This window comes from Bubalus kerabau, chromosome 20 (assembly GCF_029407905.1).
Source record: "Bubalus kerabau isolate K-KA32 ecotype Philippines breed swamp buffalo chromosome 20, PCC_UOA_SB_1v2, whole genome shotgun sequence".
NCBI lineage: Eukaryota > Metazoa > Chordata > Mammalia > Artiodactyla > Bovidae > Bubalus > Bubalus kerabau.
Window position 1 is genome coordinate 52,687,029 of NC_073643.1, and position 23,837 is coordinate 52,710,865.

At 40.9% G+C, this 23,837-nt stretch overlaps 1 protein-coding gene across 5 annotated transcripts in view; it reads left to right on the forward strand.

The window, feature by feature from the left end:
* Window positions 1-23,837, forward strand: part of QRICH1 (glutamine rich 1) — a 42,487-nt gene that overhangs the window by 16,525 nt on the left and 2,125 nt on the right. For 4 of the 5 annotated variants that reach the window (XM_055558694.1, XM_055558693.1, XM_055558695.1 and 1 more), the window contains 7 exons: window positions 9,190-10,227; window positions 15,240-15,417; window positions 16,003-16,157; window positions 17,294-17,408; window positions 22,597-22,705; window positions 23,062-23,213; window positions 23,544-23,634. In XM_055558694.1, coding sequence (XP_055414669.1) covers window positions 9,190-10,227; window positions 15,240-15,417; window positions 16,003-16,157; window positions 17,294-17,408; window positions 22,597-22,705; window positions 23,062-23,213; window positions 23,544-23,634 — 1,838 coding nt within the window. The remainder of the gene's footprint in view (window positions 1-9,189; window positions 10,228-15,239; window positions 15,418-16,002; window positions 16,158-17,293; window positions 17,409-22,596; window positions 22,706-23,061; window positions 23,214-23,543; window positions 23,635-23,837) is intronic. The other variant, XM_055558698.1, reaches the window with a different exon arrangement.

Genomic DNA, 23,837 nt, shown 5'->3' on the forward strand with positions numbered 1-23,837 from the left:
GGTCACAGGCAGGTGATTTAACCTCTTTGAGTCCATTTCCTTATCTATATCATAGGAATAAAATAATTTATATTGTAGTTATTTTAAGGATTACATAAAATACTACGTCTTAAGTACACCGCCTGGCACATAGTAAGCCTTCAATAAATAAATCATAGCTACTGTTGTTTTTTCTTCCTGCTCTCCTCATTAGTTCCATTCCTACCTAGGGCCCTAGTTGCTTTTCAGACATTTGAAAAGTATCCAGACAAACCTTTTAACAAGTGTTTGTGCTGTGTTGGCAGTTTGCCTTTTTTTTTTTAAGACATAAAATTTTGCAGGTGCAGTTAAGATCTCTAGTACTGCTTTGCACATCCTCCTCTCCTAAGGTGAATACTGTTTTAAAGTTTCCAACTTGTTATATTTTCTGTATCCATCTGAGTTTTGACTTTTAGTTACAAGTATCAGGCAATTAGTCCCCCACCTCCCTCCTCCTAGTTTACTCAGAAGAATTGGCTAAAGGGTAGTAGTTAGCTCAGGAAATTTATAGGAGGGTCAGAGAATGGATTTTGGAGGCTGCAGGGCCGGGAAAGGACTTAGGTCACATTGCTGGCTGGCTTTGCCAAAGACGTGCAGCCACACCCTTGGGCACAGGTCCTTGTCCTACCATGGTCTCTCATTGGGATTTATGCCATCTGTTCCATTTCTGCCACAGTCCTCCGCTCTCACCAGAAAAGGAGGTTGTGGTTCCTGCTGCCTCATGTTGCTCCTTTCTGAGTCCAAATTTCATGCTGTGTCTAAATTGGGAAGTCTTGGTCACAGGCCTGCACTCTAGCTGCGGGAGATGTTGAAAGAGTGATTCCAGTTTCTGCCTGGGGGAGGCAGAAGTCAGAATGTGTATTCTGCAGCCAAAAATAGAGGACTAAAATCAGCTATTCTCTCACTGGCATTTTGTGAGCTGATGGAGATCCTGATCATCACTTCAGATTGGTGGGCCGTTTATTGCTGCCTTTTCTGGCCCTTCATGTCCAGTCTTTTCTTTTTTAATGTTATTGAAGTATAGTTGATTTATGATGTTATGTTAGTTTTTGTTATATAGCAGGGTGACACAGTTACACATACACATACATATATATGCATATTTTTCTTTTCCACTATGGTTTATCACAGGACATTGAATATAGTTCCCTGTGCTATCCAGTAGGACCTTGTTTATCCATCCTATATATAATACTTTACATCTTGCTAGTTCCAAAGTCCCAATACTTGCCTCTTCCCCCCCTCCTCCCTCTTGGCAACCACAAGTCTGTTCTTTATATCTGTGAATCTGTTTCTGTTTTGAAGATAAGTTCGTGTCATATTTTTAGATTCCACATAGAAGTGATATATATGATATTTGTCTTTCTCTAACTTACTTCACTTAGTATGGTAATCTCTAGGTCCATCCATGTTGCTGCACATGGCATTATTTCATTCTTTGTAATGACTGAGTAATACTGGTGTGTGTGTGTGTGTATTTATATATATATAAATATATATATATATCTCATCTTTGTCCATTTATCTGTCAGTGGACATGTTAGCCTTTTACCCATGTTTAAATCTCTTCCCTCACCATATGTAGATTATTCATTTGTATAATAAGAATTTGGTAAATGTTTGATACTTGGATAAAGATTTTTACCACTTTCAGAAGAGCGTTTTTTTGAACAGTGAAGTTCAGCCAAGGATTTGCGGGCTAGTTGTTAAAAGGCACAGGTGTATTTGGATACCAGGTGCTGTGATTCCTCACTTAGTGGGATCTCTTCTGCCACACTGAGCACTGTCCTCTCCTGAGTCCCTCCTCAGTGAGACTCAGAGGATGAAATTGAATGTAAGTCACATTTGTTATTCTAAAATTTTTAGTGTGTGTGTGTGTGTGTGTGTGTTAGTTGCTCAGTTGTATCTGACTCTTTTGCAACCCCATGGACTGTAGCCTACCAGGCGCCTCTGTCCATGGAATTCTCCAGGCAGGAGTACTGGAGTGGGTTGCCATTTCCTTCTCCAAAATTTTTAGTAGCCTGTTTTATACAAGAGGGGAAAGATGTATATCAACTATATTTCAAGAAAAAATTTTTAAATGGAAAAAGAGGGAAGAATGAGGTGAAATTGACTTTTTAAAATCACGTTTAAAAAAATAAAATCACATTTTATTTAAACTAATGTATTATTTCAGCATTACTCAAGTTGTATATTGTTGATAAATTATTTTACCATTTTTTGGCACAAATCTTTGAAATCTTTTTGTGTTTTGAACTTGTGAGCACATTGTAATTTGGACTAACCACATTTTAAGTGATTGCTAAAAATGTGTAACAAATGCAGCTTTAGGGAAATACGAGAGAAGAATTGTTTATTCTTTTTTTTTGTGGAAATAAGAAAGTAACTTTTAAAATTGTTTATGGGCTGGAATTTCAGAATTGACCCAGCACACTCAGCCGGTTTATTCTTACATAAAATACTGTCTTTATACTCAAAGTAGCCAAAAACAGAACAGAACAAAAAATATTACTGTTTTTAGTGTCAGTGATTGGAAGAAAAGATTCCTAAGCGGGGTAATACATGTATTACTTCTTGGTTTTTCTCGTTGCTTTTTAGTTGGAGTACTTAGTCCTTATGTTGTGTTGAGCTCTGTATTACTTAGGTTCTGAATGACACTGAGGAAAAGGAAATAGATTATTCATCTGCAAACAGGTTAAGAACCTAAGCTGCTGCTGCTAAGTCACTTCAGTTGTGTCCGACTCTGTGTGACCCCATAGACGGCAGCCCACCAGGCTCCCCCGTCCCTGGGATTCTCCAGGCAAGAATACTGGAGTGGGTTGCCATTTCCTTCTCCAATGCATGAAAGTGAAAAGTGAAAGTGAAGTCGCTCAGTCCTGTCCAACTCTTAGCGACCTCATGGACTCCAGCCTACCAGGCTCCTCCGTCCATGGGATTTTCCAGGCAAGAGTACTGGAGTGGGATGCCATTGCTTGCTCCGAAGAACCTAAGCTAGTGAGGTCCAATAAAACTTTTATACTATTGGTTATCAAACTTCAGGGTACGTTAGAATCACCTGGAGGGTTTCTTAAAACAGAAATGGCCATCCTTCTCCCACTTCAAATTCAGCTGGTCTGGGGTCACTGCTGAGAATTTATATCCCCCTGCCCCCCAGTTTTATTGACATATAGTTGACATACAGCAGTGTATAAGTTTAAGGTGTACAGCTCAATTATTTCATTTACATATATCATGAAATGGTGACCACAATAAGTTTAGTTAACATCCATCATCTCATATACAGAGTAAGAAAGAAACATTTTTTCCTTTGTAATGAGAACTTAGGATTTACTCTCTTAACTTTCACGTTCACTATCCAGCAGTGTTAACTAGTTATCATGTAGTACATTATATCCCTAGAACAGAACTTCTCTGGTGGTCCAGCAGTAAAGACTCTGTACTTCCAGCTCAGGGTGCCTGGGTTCCATCCCTGGTCAGGGAACTAATCCCACATGCCGCAACTAAGACTTGGTATAGCCAACTAAATAAATAAATCCCTAGTGCTTAGTTATCTAGGAAGTTTGTACCTTTTGACCATCTTCATCCAATTCCTCTTGTCTTTGCCTCTGCCTCAGTAGCCACAAATCTGATCTGTTTTTCTGAGTTTGGTTGGGGTGGTTTTTTTTTTTTTTTTTTTAGGTTTTTATATATAAATGAGATCATGTGGTATTTGTCTTTCTCTCTCTGATTTATTTCACTTAGCATAATGCCCTCACCATTCATCCATGTTGTCACAGATGACAGCATTTCCCCCCTTTATATGGCTGAATAATATTCATTGTATTGACAGACACTTAAGATTGTTTCCATGTCTTGGCCATTGTAAATAATGCTGATGTGAATTTGGCAATGCAGATAGCTGTCCAGCAGTTTTTTCATTTCCAGAAAATGTGCATTTCTAACAAATTCCAGGTTGGTGCTGATGCTGCTAATCTGAAGACCACATTCAAACATATCTTAAAAACTTAATATACTCAATCAAAAAAAAAAATGTAGGAAAGAAGTCATGAGATGTTGATGTCTGGCAGAAACCAATGAAATTCTATAAAGCAATTATTCCTTCAATTAAAAAATAAATTTTTTAAAAAGTCATGAGAATAAAAGAAACAGAACCAGCTCAGAATTGAAATCTAAATCTTAAGTCTGTACAGAAGACTTAGAATGCAGTCTGTCCAGGTTGAAATAGGAAGTCAGAATGCTCAAGAAGAAAGTAATTAGCATTGTACATACTATGTCATCAAAAGCCCAGATGGATAATAAAGTGTATCTCTTCTGATCAACAGAGGGGAAGAAGAGCAATTGAAAAACTCTGGGAAAGATGGTGGGGGTTGCTGAATGAAAAGTACGGATTCAGATGTGAAGGGAACTGAAATATAGTGTGATTTATGAGGGATTGATAGAAGGTAAGAAATAGTGCTTTTTAAAACAATAAAACCAAATTCACCTTCTCCGGAAATGTCCTTCTCCCCCATCAATATATCACTTTACTAGTACATGCATATCTTTGGGATGGTCTTTTTTCTTTTTGTGTTTCTTTAGAATCATTTCAAATCTAGGCTTAAGTTTCAAACTGCCTTTTTTTTTCTCTTTAATTTTTTGTTAAGGTTTCAGTCTGTCAGTTTGTTTTCTGAGACAGTTTACCTACCTTGAAAATTAAGTAGTTAATAAAGACAGTATCAGCTCTGAATATCTGTATTAGATTTTTGTCTTTTTTTTTTTTCTTTTTAAGAGAAATCTTGTCAGAGCTTCTTAGTGTGAAGAAATATTCAAAGTTCAGCTCTTCCTTCAGTTTTAATTTCATTTCCTCATAAGTTCAAGTAAAAATTAAAAAACTTTTTTTACTTCACTGACTTTACAGATTTTCACTGGACTCTGTTCAATTCAGTCGCTCAGTCGTGTCCGACTCTTTGCGACCCCACGGACTGCAGCACTCCAGGCTTCCCTGTTCGTTGCCAACTCCCAGAGTTTATTCAGACTCATGTCCATTGAGTCGGTGATGCCATCCAACCATCTCATCCTCTGTCGTCCCCTTCTCCTCCCGCCTTCAATCTTTCCCAGCATCAGGGTCTTTTCAAATGAGTCAGTTCTTTGCATCAGGTGGCCAAAGTATTGGAGTTTCAGCTTCAGCATGGGTCCTTCCAATGAATATTCAGGGCTGATTTCCTTGAGGATGGACCGGTTGGATCTCCTTGCAGTCCAAGGGACTCTCAAAATTCTTCTCCAGCACCACAGTTCTAAAGCATCAATTCTTTGGCTTTCAGCTTTCTTTATAGTTCTACTCTCACCTCCATACATGACTACTGGAAAAACCATAGCCTTGACTAGATGAACCTTTGTTGGCTAAAGTAATGTCTCTGCTTTTTAATATGCTGTCTAGGTTGGTCATAACTTTTCTTCCAAGGAGCAAGTGTTTTTTAATTTCATAGTTGCATTTGCCCTCTGCAGTGATTTTGCAGTGACTCTGTAGTAATTACCTAATCAGATAAAAAGTTATATTTTTATATAAATAAAGATATGAAAGGTATTACAAGTAATATTTAATTTTTTATTGACATGATTCTTAATGGGTAAAGGTTATAAACATAATTGATACCCTGTACAGTATGTTGACATTGGTAAGGAAATGTCAGAAAGTGCTTTAACTTTTACTCTTTTAATTGTAAATTCTAACTACTTAGGATATAAAGTAGCATCAGATTATCTTTACCTGTTTGTTCTGATTTGAGTAAATGCCTCATTTTGGTAAATGCCTTCAGTTCCGATTCCTTAGTACTTTGCTAACTTGTTTGTGTTGGAAGATTGAATATTGATAAATGGTTTCTAAGAAAAGTCATTGTAAAGAGATAGAGTAAAATCATTAAGAATATGAACTACAATTCAATGATAATAACCAGATTTTGAACTTTTGTTTCTAAGCCAGTAATAATATAGTTAAAAAACATACTGTGTATTTAACTCTACAACAGTGATTCTTAAAGGGTAGTTCAGGGACTGGTAGTTCCCAGCACTCTGAAATTTTAATCGCTCTTACAGTGTTAAGAGTGATTCCTTAAAGTTAAAGCTGTTATTATTATAATATGAAGATATTTATTTGCCTTTTTCACTCTCATTCTCTCATGAGTGTACAGTGGGGTTTTGCAGAGACCATGTGTGACCTGTGCACAACAGATTGCAAAAGCAAATACAAAGAATTCGGCTGTCTTCAATTAAGTCAGCCATTAAAGAGGTTTGCAAATATGTAAATTTTATGCAACTCTTACAGATTTTTTGTTTTGGCAAATAAAGTTACTCTTCATAAGAATTTGTGATTTATGTTGACATTTTTATTGGTTTATATGGTAATTTTTAATGAATTAATATTTTTCTAAGTTTCCTAGTTTTAATTTCTAATGTAGTAAATATTGCTATCTATAGAAAAGCTCTTTGGGGTCTTCAGTCATTTTTTAAAAAGGGTCCTGAGACCAGAAAACTTGAAAGCAGCTCTTCTTTAGTAATTGGCTTCATACTTTCCTTTATGTCCTTGGTGTAAAGCACTGATTCTCAAATTTGAGCATGCATCAGATTGCTGATCCCATTCTGTTTTAATTGTTCCACCTAAAAGTGTATATTTCTGACAAGTTGCATGGGTGATGATGATGTTGGCCTGGAAACTACATTTTGAGACTCAGTGGTGTAAAGAAATACTGCTTATGAGGAAGAAAACCAACTTTTTGAAAACCTGCTGCTGCTGCTAAGCTGCTAAGTCACTTCAGTCATGTCTGACTCTGTGTGACCCCATAGACGGCAGCCCACTAGGCTCCTCTGTCCCTGGGATTCTCCAGGCAAGAACACTGGAGTGGGTTGCCATTTCCTTCTCCAATGCATGAAAGTGAAAACTGAAAATCAAGTTGCTCAGTTGTGCCCGACTTTTAGTGACCCCGTGGACTGCAGCCTACCAGACTCCTCCATCCATGGGATTTTCCAGGCAAGAGTACTGGAGTGAGTTGCTACTGCCTTCTCCGTTTGAACACCTACTATATGTCAATAAAGATTATTTCATGCTCATGACCACTCTGTGAGGAGGTAAGCAGGTAGGCCCTTTTTATTGTTCCTCAGGAAACAGAAGCTTCAGGGACTTGTAGCCAGGAAAGTACAGCAGCATTTCAAGTCAGCTCTCAAGGTCTATGCTCTTTATATAACTTCCTCCTTGCCTATGATTTTTTTTTTTTAATTAGTCATGGCTTTCTTGATGTATAATTCTCATATCAATTCATTCATTTCCATATAAAGTGTACAACTTCATAGTTTTTAGTCTATTCACAGAGTTGTACAACCATTATCACATCAATTTTAGAACATTCCCATCATCCCAGAAAGAAAGCTTGTGGCTTTAGCCATTACTTCATATTTCCCCCAATCCCTATCTCCTGGACAGGCACTAATCTACTTTATTTCTGGAGATTTGCCTATTTTGGACACTTATATAAATGGAATTATACAATACGTAGTCTTTTGCGATTAACTTCATTTGGCATAATGTTTTCAGGGTTCATCTGTGTTGTAGCTTTTTATCAGCATTTTATTTTTTTCTTACTAGACAACATTCTTTTGTATGGAAGTACTACATTTTATTTATTCATCAGTTGATGGGTATTTGGGTTGTTTCCACTTTTCACTTACTATAAATAATGCTGTTATTAACATTTATGTCCAAGTTTTTTGTGAGTATAGTTTTTATTTCTCTTGAGTATGTACCTAGGAATGCAACTGCTGGGTCATAGGGTTTGTTTTTCATATCTTTGTCATATGCTATGTTTAACTTTTTTATGATCTGCCAGACTTTTTTTCCAAAGCAGCTATACCAATTTTACATTCCCACCAGCAGTGTGTGAAAATTCCAATTTTTTTTTGCATACATGCCAACAGTATCTTTTATTCTTAAAAAAATTGTGGTCTTTTTTTTTTCTTTTTTTAATTTTATTTTTTGACTGTGCCACACAGCATGTGGGAGCCTAGTTCCTAGACCAGGAATGGAACCCATGCCCACCTCATTGAAAGTGTTGACCACTGAACCGCCAGGGAAACCCCTGTTATCTGTTTATTACAGTTGTCCTAGTGGGTTTAAATGGTATCTTCTTTTGCTTTGCATTTCCCTGACAGTTAATGATGTTGAACAACTTTTCATGTGCTTGCCAGCCATTTTCTTATCTTGGGAGAATTGTTCAGATCCTTTACCATTTTCTGTGTGTGATGTGAGAAAAAAGTCCAACTTCATTCTTTTTATGTGGACAGCCAATTGTCCCAGCATCATCTTTGGTTATCTTTTGTGATGTATACAATCACTGATCTACCTTCTTATTTTCTACCTTCCTAATTCCTACATGCATTCAGAATAATTTAGATAAATGTCTAATGGAAAAATATGGTCTATTTTAAAGTTACATACTATGTGTAGCATCTTTTCATGCTTTTCTGTATGCTGAAGGACAGCAGTAAGACATGAACTGCATTATCATCAGAAATGTGTTGTCTGGGATATAGTCACCTTAGTTAGATTAAATTATCAGGAATCGAGTGGCTTCTCGTGTAAAATAAAGGTACCGTAAATAAGCACTCTAAAGAATCTGTGCCTGTCTTACAGCAGCAAAATTGGAGATGTCTCATAAAGGGATTTCAAGTATTTTGTCTCTACTGTGGTTTGTCTGTGGTGGGAGTAGTTTTGATCCTGAGTTGGGAGTTGAATGCCTGTGGAATGTACTTCTCTTTCTGACCCTTTAGAACAAGGTCCCCACACTTTCAATCACTAACCACATGGATAAACTATTTTTTGAATATACACCTAAGTATATATTTATACATTGTATTCTTATACTATTATATGAGTATGCGAAAACAAAAGGGCTGACTTTTAAAAAGAAGGTAAGAAATGAGCAAGGGTTTTGATATTTCTCGTGTGCTAGTCTTGCGTGCTCTCAGGTGGCTGTGTGTTGCTCTGAACGCAGCATATTCCGAGATTACGGCCTCCTCAGAAGGCTGGAGTATGGCAACCCCTCCTCCTCACAGTACACAGGGCTCCTGCCTGAGATCTCTGCCCTTCGGGACTGGGTTCTCCGTGTTGTCCGGTTCACTCACTGCCGCATCTTGTTGCTGCAGGTACAGGTACAGGTACAGCAGTCTCCGCAGCAGGTCTCGGCTCAGCAGCTCTCCCCGCAACTCACCGTTCACCAGCCTGCTGAGCAGCCCATCCACGTCCAGGTGCAGATCCAAGGCCAAGCAGCACAGCCGGCAGCCCCCTCCATCCAGACCCCATCTCTGCAGAGCCCCAGCCCTTCGCAGCTGCAGGCGGCCCAGATCCAGGTGCAGCACATGCAGGCGGCCCAGCAGATCCAGGCTCCAGAGATCCCGGAGGAGCACATCCCGCACCAGCAGATCCAGGCTCAGCTGGTGGCTGGCCAGTCTCTTGCTGGGGGTCAGCAGATCCAAATCCAGACTGTGGGTGCCCTTTCCCCACCGCCGTCTCAGCAGGGCTCACCTCGGGAAGGGGAACGGCGGGTTGGCACAGCCAGTGTCCTCCAGCCAGTGAAGAAGCGCAAAGTGGACATGCCCATCACTGTGTCCTACGCCATCTCAGGGCAGCCAGTGGCCACTGTACTGGCCATTCCACAGGGCCAGCAGCAGAGTTACGTGTCTTTGAGGCCCGACTTACTGACGGTAGACAGTGCCCACCTGTACAGTGCCACTGGGACCATTACTAGCCCTACAGGAGAAACTTGGACCATACCTGTTTACTCTGCCCAGCCCCGGGGGGACCCTCAGCAGCAGAGCATTACCCACATTGCCATTCCCCAGGAAGCCTACAACGCAGTTCACGTCAGTGGCTCACCCACAGCCCTGGCAGCTGTGAAGCTGGAGGATGACAAGGAGAAGATGGTGGGCACCACATCTGTAGTGAAAAACTCCCATGAAGAGGTAGTGCAGACCCTTGCAAACTCTCTCTTTCCAGCACAGTTCATGAATGGCAACATCCACATTCCAGTGGCTGTGCAAGCCGTGGCAGGCACATACCAGAATACAGCTCAGACTGTCCATATATGGGACCCCCAGCAGCAGCCACAGCAACAGACCCCCCAGGAACAGACGCCACCGCCGCCTCAGCAGCAGCAGCAGCAGCAGCTCCAGGTTACTTGTTCAGTAAGTGAGACTTACCTGTAGGGCAGCCTGCCTCCCTGGGGCCTAGTGCCACACCGAACTTGCCTGGCAACCTCTGGCTTGTTTACTAGAGTGATGTTGGCCTTGCAGTAGTAATACAGTATTTAGTGTTTTAATTAGGATTGGGGAGAGGGAACGGGGTGAGGCTATGGAATAGGCAGGCATTCTAGCCTGGTGTCTGGAGGTAAATGACCAGAAACTGCTTTGGGGGTAAATGCTCAGAGTGCTTTTTTGTGATCTCTTTTTAGGAAAAGTAAAGTTTTAGATTGAGACTAATGGGTCACCCCAAGTGTTATTTTTGTCCCAGAAGCTGCTTTCTGCATCGCAAATGAACAGATCTAGTGGAACCTCTGTAGTTGAACACACAGGCTGTAAACTCATTACAGTGGAGAAGCTGTTAAATTGTTCCTTCTTTAGTTGTCACCTAAAGATGGACTACACTGGACACAGTATAGGTGAATTAGGAGATCTAAAAGATTTCTTGGTGGGCCTGTTAAAAGTGATTATCTTTGGGGAATTCCCTGGTAGTCCAGTGGTTAGGACTCTGTGCTCCCACTGCAAATGGCATGGGTTCGATCTCTGGTCAGACGACTGAAATCCTCTAGCCTTGTAGCATGGCCGAAAAAAAGAAAAAAGTGATTATCTTTGGGACTCTTAAATAAGCAACCTTTACAAGTGGGACTTTCCAACGATATTTTTATGTTCCTTAAAAATACTAAGATAAGTCATGGTTAATGAGTTTTCTGTCATGGCATCTATGTTGAGCTAAGTTTTTTAACTTTTTCTTTTGAAATGATTTTAGATTTATAGATAAGTTGCTAAAATAGACCTGTTGAAATTTTAATTTTAAAATTGCTTGGCTCTTTTTGCTAATTGTTAGTCTTCTTGAGGCTGTCATAGGTCCGCCTGTTAAGACTATTAGTAAAGTTTCTGGTCCCCTGTCTAGCAGGCATTTAGACTAGATGTAGAACCTCCGGTCTCATGAGACTGCTGAAGGCAATGTGCCTTAGCACAGGTGCTCTGGGAGTGCATCTCAGGGAGCTGGCACCAACAAAGCACTGTCAGACCAGGGACCACACTCAGAAACTCAAGCCGTAAATGATTGGATAAGCGACAGCTGGCCAAGTGGTTTCATAGAGGCAACAGTGTATTAATCTTAGGTGACTTTATTAAGGACCTGTTAAAATCCAGCTGTCAGGCCTAGGAGTAGAATAGGACAGAGTCATTGCTTCAGGTGGCTGATAATCTGGTGGAAGTAAGAACGCATGGTTTCCGTTTCTTTATAAACTCTTTATAGAGCAACATAATCAAGTGTGAATGTATACTACTCACACAAAAGTCAGGCGGGAATTCAGAAATTGTTCTGGGTTAAAACAGGAGCATCTTTGTGGAAAAACTGGCATTTGATCTCTTGTTTATAGCTTAGATTGACAGAATGGCGCAGCATGAATGCAGAGCTAGGGGTGGGCACAAGGGGTATGCCTAGGTTAACATGAGAGGAGGGAAAACTGTGGGAGAGGAGTTAGTGGAGGGGGCAAAGGGACTGTCTTCCTGAAGTGAAGAGTTGGTATGGTCTGTGGTGGGAAAATTTCCAGAATCCTGCCTGAGTGATGGTACTCAGAAGAATCAGATAGTGGTGTGTGGAATAGATGCACGTGTAGGAGAGACCACCCAGAGACTTCTCATGGTGCACTGTGCTGAACTTTAGCCTCTCTTCCACTCTCCTGGGCCTGATGATCCAGTTTGCATTTCAGGGCTCTTTTGTTGCTCAGCGGGCTCTGCTAGTAATTTGTACATCTGGGCCCTTCAACTGGAAAATCTTTTTCTAGAGTCCATTTTAGTAAGCCTGTGCTCTTCATGTTCTTCAGAGGCTGTATCTCCTTTAGCAAAGGAGACACACATGTCCCTTTATAGGGACATATGTCAAGGATTATTGCCAGGAAAAGAAATATTGGGAAGAATGCCCATCATGCAGGAAAGATTAGCTTGCCCATTTACACCACAGATATCCCTCTGTTCCCCTTATCAGGCTCTGTTCTAGGTTTTGGGGAACAGAGACAAATAAGACAGCCTCTGCCTTTGGAGCCCTCATAGCCCATGTGAAGATAATTGTGCTGTGATGTGAGTTGAACCCTAGGGAAAGCTGATGTGTTCCTTCACCTGGCATACCCCTTTTGAAAGGTTTTTTATAACTTGTCTTTAAAACCAGATTTGTGACAAAACCTCCCTCCCTTGACCTCACACCCACCTCCATCTGTTCCCCTGTTTCTCCACTTTGCTTTATTCCCAGAGTTTTCACAAACATTATCTGCACAGGCTGTCTCTACTCGCTGACCAGTTTTCTCTTCCAGCTCATAACCAACCAGGTCTGCTCTTGTCAAGGTCATTGTTGACCTGCCTCCCCATGGCCAGATCCAGCAGGCATGTCTGTTTTTATCTCACTCACAGCAACACACAGCAGAGCAGGCCAAGCCTGCCTTCTTGAAACTCTCCTCTGGACTTCTGTGTTATTTCTTCCCACCTTACTGGTTATTTGTCCTTCTCAGGAGACTTTGCTAAAGCCTCTATCTCCTCTGTCTGAACCATACACGTTGGTATTTCTCAGAGCTCAGTACTAATGCTCTTTTCCCCCCCAGGGGATTTCTGTCCATTGCCATGATTTTCAGAATCCTCTAGATGACTGCTGCAGAAGGTAATAATCCCTGACACCTTCTGCCAGGCACTGTCCATAGTGTTACATGTAATAACTCTTTTAATTCTCACACCAACCTTAAGAGGTATGTACTAACTACTATCTCCATTTTACAAGTGAAGAAACTGAGGTACAGAGATTAAAGTCACCTTTTAGCAAGTGGCAGAGTTGACATTCAGCCTTGGATAGGTGGGCTCCTGAGCCCATGTCTTAACCTGTGTGCAGTCCATGTACTGCAGTGACGCATAGCTCTTTATCCCTAGACTGTGCCTTTCCCCTTCAGACCCTTACTATACTTTCAGCAGCCCACTTATTATTTACCTACATTTGGTAAAGATATCTCAGCTCATCAGCATCTCCTCTACCACTATCAAAAACTATTCATCTCAAAAGATGATACCATCATCTACCTAGTTATGTAAGCCAGAGTCCTTGAGTCTGCGTTCCCTTCCTCCTCACAGTCAGTTCATCAACAAGCCACATTGGTTCTGCCACCAAACTTCTCAGAATCTCTTAAATCATTTCACTGCCACCATCCTGGTCTTGGCCACAAGCACCTACTTCCACTATTCCATTTTCTATAGATCAAGAATAATATTCTTAAAATGTAAGATTATGTCACTTCCCAACTCTTTAAGGGCTCCATTTTAAATAGGAAAAACTCTACACCAGGGGTGCACTTGCATCAGTAGTTTTTAACCTGGATGAAACTTGTGTTTCCCCTACCCACTGATAGACATTTGAATGTGTGTGGAAGAATTCTGGTTGTCAAGGTGATTGGGAGTGTTACATGTAGTGAGTGGAGGCACACTGTGAAGAGAACCTGGCTGCTAAGACAGTAGAGAAGCACTGTTCTCACCTACTAACCCTGTCAGACTCCTAGATTTCTTACTTGGGTAGATGGTGTTGCCATTGAGCAACAGAGAGGAAAGTCTGAGGAGAATACTTCTGGGTGGGCAAAGTGATGAATTCTCTCCCTAGATAGTAGTTTGAGGTGGCTTTGGGATGTTCAGTCCGAGATACACAGTACCCATTGAGTATATTAAGGCGTGGTCTAGCTTAGAGGCACGTAGTTAGCAATCATTTCCACAAACATGGAGATCCTAACGGGGCAAGTGTTGGAGACTCACCAAGAAGAATGGTGGTTGAACTGAGAAGTGTGTCTGGAGGGGACCTCCAGGGTTGACAGACATTTAAGAGTCTGGCACTGGTATTTGTTTATCTCCTTGTTTATCTCCTTGTTTAATAATGTATCTTATATCAAAGCTAGTAGGACAGTTTTTATTTTTATTGATTGATAAGCAAATGTATGTGTCATATATTCATTGTTTAGCCTTTAAGTTGAATGATTTGGCATTTTTCAGCCCTTTAGGTAGGCCCTGGCATAGAAAATTGTTCAAGGGAATTTGTTTTACAATGTAGACAGGTTTGTGAGACCCAAGAACCTGTGCTTTGTATCTGTGTTGGTGTCTATCCTGCCTGATGGGGACTGTGATTGAGGGTCATGGACATTCTCTGTCCTTTTGTCTGCACAGTTTGGCTCTCAGACCATTGAGGATGGGACTGTTCTTGATTTGGAGGCGGGAAGCTCAGACAGTGCTTCCTGTCTTCAGAAAATGTCCTTATGAGCCAAAGCAGTATTATTGAGAAGGAACATGATGATTCTCAACCATGACTGGACATTAGAATAACCCAGAGAGCTTTTAAAAATACCGATGGCAGGCCACCACCTTAGACCAATTAAATCAGGATCCCTAGGGACAAGGCCCAGGCATGGATATTTTTTAAAAGCCTCCCAGATGATTTTAAGGTGCAACTAAGTTTAACAGTCTGGACACTTGGTACTGAAAGTGTAGTCTGAAGACTAGCTCCCTTCCTTGGGGGTTTCTTAGAAATGCAGAATCTCAGGTCCCACGTGAGCTCTTCCTAATCAGAATCCACATTTTAATAAAATTTATTTGCACATTGTAGTTGATGAGCAGTGCTTTGTGCCAGTAGCTCTGGGCAGTGACTAAAGATTAGAATTGCCTTTTTACATGGGAAGATTTTAAAAAGACTGATACCTCTTTAAAAAGAGATTCTGGGGTGGAGCTCAGGTATTGATGTTTTAAAATAAGAGATTCAAAAGTACAGTTAAGATTAAGAAGCTTTGCACTAGCCATTGCTGTCTCTGAAATAAAGAACAGGACTCCAAAGTTTAGGACAGCAAGCAGAAGTGTAGGTTTTTAGTTAAAAGAGAGCATTTTTCTGGCAGTTTTGTCAAATGACGTATTGACACGTTTTGATGATTTCTCTCTCACAGGCTCAGACTGTCCAGGTTGCTGAAGTTGAACCGCAGTCACAGCCACAGCCTTCACCAGAACTTCTGCTTCCAAATTCTCTGAAGCCAGAAGAAGGGCTTGAAGTGTGGAAAAACTGGGCGCAGACCAAGAATGCTGAGCTGGAGAAGGATGCTCAGAACAGACTGGCACCCATTGGAAGTAAGTGTTCGGGAGGGCAGGGGGGTTGGACTCTGTGTGAAATGCAGTGGCACTGAAGCAGCAGGAGGACAGATGGCAGGAAAGTGTATCCCTTGGCTCTGGGCACTTGGGCGCTCCATCTGAAATAGTGTGCTGAATCCAAGACAAGAGGCAGGCTGGACCTGCTATAAACAAGCGGGATTTGTGGGGTGTGCCCAAGATCAGGCACTTTTGTACATATGTATTTCTGGGGCAGAGACTTCTGGGAGGAGACAGGAACTAGTGAGTGTTCTTAGGGCCCCTCTTACTTAGCATTATCCTCATACTTCCTCATATTACAGAGAGTGGGTTTTGTGTTTTTGCTTTCATTTCTTGGCCCTAATAATTGGGGGATATGTGAGATGGGAAGGGAACCCTTTTGGTAATAGGGCAAACAGGATTATTGTCTTTGTAGGCTAGTTTTGATCACAGATACAAGTGATTGTTTTCACCCCAGTGCCTTGATGGGTGGTGTCTGCTCTGTAGCCTCTTTCCAGGGATATAAGAAACCAGTAAAGAAATGGCTATTGCCAGGACCCTCACTGACCTTTGGGACTTATGTTGTAGGGCGTCAGTTGCTACGATTCCAGGAAGATCTCATCTCTTCTGCTGTGGCTGAGTTGAATTATGGGCTCTGTCTGATGACACGGGAAGCTCGAAATGGAGAAGGTGAACCCTATGACCCAGATGTGCTGTACTATATTTTCCTGTGTATTCAAAAGGTAGGAAACAGCTTCATAGGAACCTATTTGCCTTGTGTTCCCATTGGGTATTTGCTGTGTAGTCAGATTAGTAATATGACAAAAGTGGTAACAATAAAGATACTCTCTTCCAACTATATAATGAGGTTTTAAATGTACATTTTTAAAAAATTGGAAATGTTTTTAAATGTATTTTTTTTTAGATTGGAAAAGATCTACATGTTCACTTTAGAAAATCAGATAATAAAATAATCCCTCAATCTGGAGAAATGTTTGTTAAAATATATGATATATTACATTAGAGACTTTTTAAAAAAATCATGAAACATTTATGTAACACTTTTTGTTAAACATCTAGTTTGCAGAAAAGCAATCCTCCCGGAACAGTCTGGTGCTGACATATAGTTCATTTTCTCATTGTTTCCTGCATTAATGCAAAATAATTATTTGAAAGAGTCTAGCTAGAATATACAACTGTAGTTAGATTTTCAGGATATCTAAGACAAAGATGGACAGGGAGATTCATTTTAGGACCAGCAGTTTCAGAGACCAGAGGGGGATTTCCTAGTGTTTGAATGCTATTGTAGAGAAGCCCACGGTGTGATGGAAGAACACTTGCTGACTGGGACTCACCCTGTTGCTGAGGCCTGAGAAAAACCCATCTCCCATTTTGTTACTCTTTCTTAGCAGTCACTGGGAGCACTGGGTGAATTACGGTATATGCTTTGTCTCATTCCATGCTCTCTTACTCATGCAAGGCAGGCATAGTCCTCTCCATTTACAAACAAGGAAACTGAGCCCCCAAAGTTAAAAGACTCAGGTGAGTTACATAACTTACACCATAGCTAGTAAGAGACTGGCCCTGGAGCCTGCATCATGTTTTTTTGCTACCATAAGACAGTGCCTTGCTTGGGTGAAGTAGCATTCTCGAAATCTGCTCCATTGGCCAACTTTCAAGAGTGTTGTGAGAGTTAGTTCCCATCCTGAAGTATGCTGTGGAAGTGCTGTGCACTGGGCGGTTTTGACTCAGTGTGCTGGTTTGTTTATGGGGGACGAATGGGTAGGGACATGTGAGGGTACTGCTCGAAAATTATTTGCTTCCCTCAACATCTTGTCAAGAATCTACCAACAGCTTTTATTGATTATTTTCCTTTTAGTATCTTTTTGAGAATGGACGGGTTGATGACATTTTCTCCGATCTTTATTATGTTCGATTTACGGAGTGGCTGCATGAAGTTCTGAAGGACGTTCAGCCCCGAGTCACTCCACTTGGTAAGACTCTTCCTAGTCCTTGGATGTCTTTTGAACCTGGGTTTAAAAAAGATGAGCTGCTTGTGTGGCTTGCTGTGATAATAGCATGTGGGTGAGGAGGCTGTACATTGCAGGCCCCAGCGTTGGTCTCTGTGCTGCTTGGCCCAGTATGGAGGGGCATGGCTCACCAGGGAACCTGGCTGGTGTGGTGTGGCAAAGACACAGGGGCATGCGGACTGTGGAGTGGTTACTCCATTTTTTTCTATTTAATTATTGATTAAAATTAGAATCCTTGCAAAAGTTACAAATTATGAACTGTTTCATCTGTAGATTAATTATATTACATATAGGGCTTTTCTCTGCATATATAGAACATAATTTTTGCTTTACCCATGAATAACCTAGGCAGCATATTGTGTTGGAAAGAACATGAGTTTCACAGGAGAATGTTTGAGCTGTTTATTATAATTTTTTTTAATAATATATTTAAGAGCAGTTTTAGGTTTACAGGAAAACTGAGTGGAATATACAAGGCATCCCATATATTCCATCACACTGTGTCTCCCCTGTTATTAGTATCTTGTATTATATTTGTTAACATCGAGGAGCCAACATTTGATACCTTATTGTTAACTAAAGTCTGTAGTTTACATTAGAGTTCACACCTTTCTGTTTTATATTCTGTGGATTTTGACAGTGTATAATGACATGTACCTACAATTCAGTATCACATACAAGTTTTGCTGCTCTCAAATCCCCAGGGTTCCACTTAATTCGTCCCTCCCTTTATCCCCCTGAATCCCTGGCAACCTCTGATCTGTTTTACTGTCTCCATAGTTTTGCCTTGTTCAGAATGTCACGTAGTTAGAATACTTCAGTATTGATTAATACTTCAGTATTTCACTTAGCAATATACATTTAATGTTCCTGCATGTCTTTTCATGGCTTGATAGCTCATTTCTTTTTATTGCTGAATAGTATCCCATTTTATGAATGTGCCACAGTTTGTTTTTCTGTTCACCAATTAAAGGGCATTTTGGTTGCTTCCATGTTTTGGCAGTTATAAATAAAGCAGCTGTAAACATTGTGTGCAGGTCTTTGGTGAAAGAATAGACAGATCCATGGGACAGAATACAGAGTCCAGAAATAAAGCCACATGAGTATAATCAATTTATCTTTGACTAAGGGGCAAAGGCAGTTAAATGGAGAAAGGATAGTCCTTTTTTCTTTTTCTCTGTTTTTTGGCTTTACTTTGCAGCTCATGGGATCTTAGTTCCCTGACCAGGGATTCAACCCCAGGCCTTGTAGTGAAAGTGTCGAGTCCTAACCACTGAACCTCCAGGAAATTCCCAGGATGGTTTTTTCAACTAACACTGCTGGAACAGCTGGACAACCACATTGAAAAAAAAAATAATAATCATAGACCCAAATGTAAAACTAAAAAACTCCTAGAAGGTAAAATAGAAACTCTAGGTGGCGTTAGGTCTGGTGGTAATTTTCTAGGTACAACATAAAAAGAATACTGTATGAAAGGAAAAAAATTGGTAAGTTGGACTTGATTAAAAATTAAAAAGCAAAAACTTATGCTCTCTGAAAGGCATTATTAAGAGAATGAAAGACAAGCCACAAACTGGGAGGAAATCTTGACAAAACACATACCAGATAAAGGGCTCATATCCAGAATTTATAAAGAACTTTTAACAGTCAACAATAACAAAACAAAGAAAGAACCTTTACCTATTAAAAAATAGGTAAAGGATCTGAACACATGATTCACCAAAGAAGGTGGCAGATAAGTATCTGAAAAGATACTTATCATATATCATCAGTCAGTTGCAAATTAAAACAACAGTGATGGGACTTCCCTGGTGGCCTAATGGTTAGATTTCGATGCTTTCACTGCTGTGGCCTGGGTTCAGTCTCTGGTCGGGGAACTGAGATTCAGCAAGCGGCTGGCATAAATATTGATACATATGTGCATACATACATGGATACAGTGATATATCATTATATATCTGTTAGAATGGCTGAATTCCCAAACATTATGTTACCTTAGGAAGCACCAGTCATGCTTCTTATTATTTACCCAGATGATGTAAAAACTTAGGTCCACACAAATATCTGAGTTTTAATCCTGGCTCTGGCATTTAATAAAATGTATACTGATTAAGTTTTTAAAAATGAGATAAAATTGACGTAGTACTTTCAGGTGTACAACAGTGACTTGATACGGTTGGTGATACTGTGAAACGATGTAGTCTAGTTATCATCTGTCATCATAATTACTGCTTAACTGGTAAAAAAAAAAAAGGATCATTTAAACAAATGTCTTTTGAGTGTCTACTATGTGCCAGGCGGTTCCAGGTGGAGATTATACAATTCAGTGGTGAAAAAATGAAGCTTTGCAGTCTAATATGGGGAGACTGTATAAATAATCAAGTTAATTTATGATAATTAAGTACTTCAAAGGACAAAGCACAGAGAAGGGAAAGTGTTAAGGGCGTTAGGAAGGAAGCCTCTCTAAGCAGATATCATTAGAACAGACACCTGAGTAAGTGAATTTCTGTACGTGATTTGCGGATTTTCAGACCAAGTGTGGCTGTATAAAATTCGCTTTTTTAAAAGTTTTGTTAAGGAAATTTCAAGCACATATAAAAATAAGCAGAACAGAATAATGGCATTCCCATATACCCATGGCAAATCTTGTTCCATTTATACATTATCTGTTTCTCCCTCCCATATTATTTTGAAGTAAATCCCAGACATTTTATCCATAAATATTTTAGCATAATTGATGTACCACAGTGCCATTATTTTACTTTTTTAGAAAAAGAATAGTCCACAATGTCATCAAAATCTGCCCTTTTTCACATTTCCAATTGTCCCATAAATGTCACTTTTTTTTGTTTGAGTCAAGGTGCAAATAAGGTCCACACATTGAAATTGCATAGATACCTTTTAATGTTTAGTTTTAATCTTAATTTAATAACTTTTAATTAAATTCAAAAATAAACTTAACTTTTCTTACAGTTTATTTATGGAAGAAATGAGGCTTTTAAATTATTACAGTCTAATTTTTGCTATTAATATCTCCATGCTGTAATTTAACATATTCTTCTGTCCCCTGTATTTACAGTTTATTGGTAGTTGCATATAAAGACTTGATAAATCAGGTTTTGGTTTTTCTGTGTGTTTTCTTCTTGGCAGGGTTACATCATAGGTGGGTGCCCATGATGTCTGGATCCATTGGTTCATTAGGAGTTGCAAGCATTGGTATTCTAATGTTATTACTTCCTTATTAGCTGAAATACAAAGAGAAAATTTCCCTCTTCAGCTCTTTGATTTCCTAGCAGTAGAGATTATATAGAAGAAGCAGGATGAGGGCTTATTTCTTCTCCTTTGTTTTTTTTTTTTTTTTTTTTGTTTAGCAGTTTTGACAGTAATGAGTTGGTTTACCAGCTTCCTTCAGCTGGGATTTCTTTGTTTGTTTAAAGAATCATTGTGAGCAAGTTAATTTAAACATATTTAATGATTCAGTTCATTGCACTTGGTTTCTTTAATGGTGTACAAATTGTTCTGTCTGGCCATTTGGAGCCTGTTTAAATTGGCTCTTAAGTCTGTTTGGCATGACCCTACGTATTCCTTGATTTCTGGTTCACCAAAAATGTTCCAGGCTTATCTTGGCCATTTTCTGTCTCCCAGTGTGGAATCAATCAGCTCTCCATGGAGGCTGGTTCCTTTCAGTGTTAAATGGTATTTCATAACCACCATCTGGGTGGTAGGGGTGCTCATTGCTTCTTGGGTTGGTCATAGTTTCTAGGCAGAACTACAAAAACAAATATAAAATAGAACATTTTGATACTTTACAGTTCAGATTCAGAACTATGAGGCTTTTATATGTTGTTTCTATCTGTAACTCCTGTCGCCCACGCTAGGAGTTCTGATTTTCAGATACTGAAGTTCACTTTAAGTTGTGCTGTTCAGAAGTGATTAAAGGTAGGGAAGTGACAAGGTGGCAGAGAGAACCCAGAGAAAATAGAGCAATCCTAAATGTATGCCTGGACCATTCCTAGGGCTAGCCTTCCCCAAGGAGAGCGTCTTCTGTCACTCATCCTGCTTAAGATTTGTCTGAGACTAAGGGAGATCTCCTGGAGAAGGAAATGGCAATCCTCTCCAGTATTCTTGCCTGGGACATCCCATGGACAGAGGAACCTGGCGGGCTACAGTTGTTGGGGTCGCAGAGTCAGACACAACTTCACAACTAAACAGCAGCAGCGAGGAAGTTTATCTTATTGCTATTGGGCCACAGAATGGAAGAGTAGAGGCAGACGAGCCCTAAAGAGGTGGAAGGGTACTAATGAAATCAGAGGGCCAGCTTTGTCAAGACCAGAGAGAAGGAATGTATTGGGCAGAACATGTTTTCCCCTGCTTCTAGAAAGTGCCACCCTTGGTGCCTGCCTGGAGAATCCTGAAACTCCTGTAGGAGAATGCTGGTGTTTGCTGCTGTTTCACCATGTTCTCGGTGCCTGGTACACACACACTTGGACATTGACTGTTTTATGAACACATGAAGGGGGCTTGGTGATCAACCTGTGTCATCTTTGGTATAGACCTGCGTGTCCAGAGCCCTTGATCAAACCACTGCCTTTGTCCCTGTCCAGCTTTCAGTTAGCTCATGAAAGTAAAACCTATCAGGGATCTGAATATCATTCTCCTCTATTTCCAGAGGGGAATGAGAATGGATGACATAGAGGTTTAACAAAGACAAACAGGGGCATGTATACCAGTTCTTTGGGCCCTGGTCTGGACACCTTGGAAGCTATGATGAAAGCTCTGTATGCTCTTTTCAGAGAAGTTTGCATATGTGCAGAGGTTGATTTATACTTTGCCAGCTCTCTGAGGGATGTCCTTTTACCTGATATTAACCTGGGATTAGAGGAAGAATTAACATCCAGTGAGAGCGATAATGGAGGGCCGGGGTTCTCAGAGTGTGGTGTTAGGAACTTGTTGAAAACACACATTTTTCGGTCCTCCCCCAGAAACTTGGGTTGGGACTCAGCTGTTTGTGTTTTAGCAAGCTTTCCAGATGATTCTGCTATATCCCAGGAAGACTTCTCCAGTTAAACTTGTACTCCCATGTGGTGCTTGCTGTGCCTCACGCCTCCCATCCTGCCATCCTCTTGTTGTAGCAGTACTCTGTTCCTCCTAGGCTATGTCCTGCCCAGCCACGTGACTGAGGAGATGCTGTGGGAGTGCAAGCAGCTCGGGGCTCACTCCCCTTCCACCCTGCTGACCACCCTCATGTTCTTTAACACCAAGTAAGTGTTCCAGAGGCTCCATGCTTAGCCACTGCTAGCATCTACCCAGTGAAGAGGGTAGAAACTATCCAGATGGATTTCTGAGATCCTTTGACATGCTTGAGAGCCTTTGGGCTAGTGAAGCCCTCCACCCCACTTGGCTACATTTTGTGTGGCGACCAGTAAGGCAGACAGCCTTGCCAGGTCCCTACCATCAGTCTTTATGAGACTCCTCCACTGGACAGTGTATTTGGGTGTGGGCCTGCCCAGATTCTGGGAATGTGGGCAGCGGCTCTTCTGAAGCACCGATGGCGGAGGGTAAGTCATGGTCTCCTCCTGGCACCCCTCCCTTTGCCTTGCTTTCGCTTGTGGTGCAGATACTTCCTGTTGAAGACAGTGGACCAGCACATGAAGCTGGCCTTCTCCAAGGTCTTACGACAGACAAAGAAGAACCCCTCTAATCCCAAGGATAAAAGCACGAGTATTCGGTACCTGAAGGCACTTGGGATACACCAGACTGGCCAGAAAGGTAGGGAAGGAGGCAGGGGTTGCAGAAACAGGTGCTACTAGTTCTGCCCAGTCCTCGTGCCTGGGGGGCTAGTGACAAGTGTCTCTAGGGGATTTGCAGATAGGAATGCTCCCTTCCCTTCTCCCCAGTCACTGACGTCAAACTCTTCTAGAAGCAGAGATGCCCCAGAAATGATAGCTGCCTTTTCCTTTCATATTCACCGCCCATGCCTCATACCCTTTTCCTTCCCAGTATTTCCTAGTTGGGATGGCTGAAAGCCTGAGGTTCCTAATCTGAGCCTAAGTAAAGGCAGTCTGATGCCGTGTCTGTGGTGGGGGGTATGTTTTATAGTTACAGATGACATGTATGCAGAGCAGACGGAAAATCCAGAGAACCCACTGAGATGCCCAATCAAGCTCTACGATTTCTACCTCTTTAAATGGTGAGGAAGCTGAGTGTGACTGGGGGTGTGGGTGTGGGTATGTGCGCGCCTGTGTGTGTGTGCATGTGTGTATCTGCGTGTGGGTGTGTGTGCACACATGTGCTCACAGAAGCATTCTCAGTTCCCAGGCTAAGTAAAAGCAGATTTCAAAAGGCTAAATATAGAAGCACACTTACTGGTTTTCCCAAAGCATGTGCCCAGGG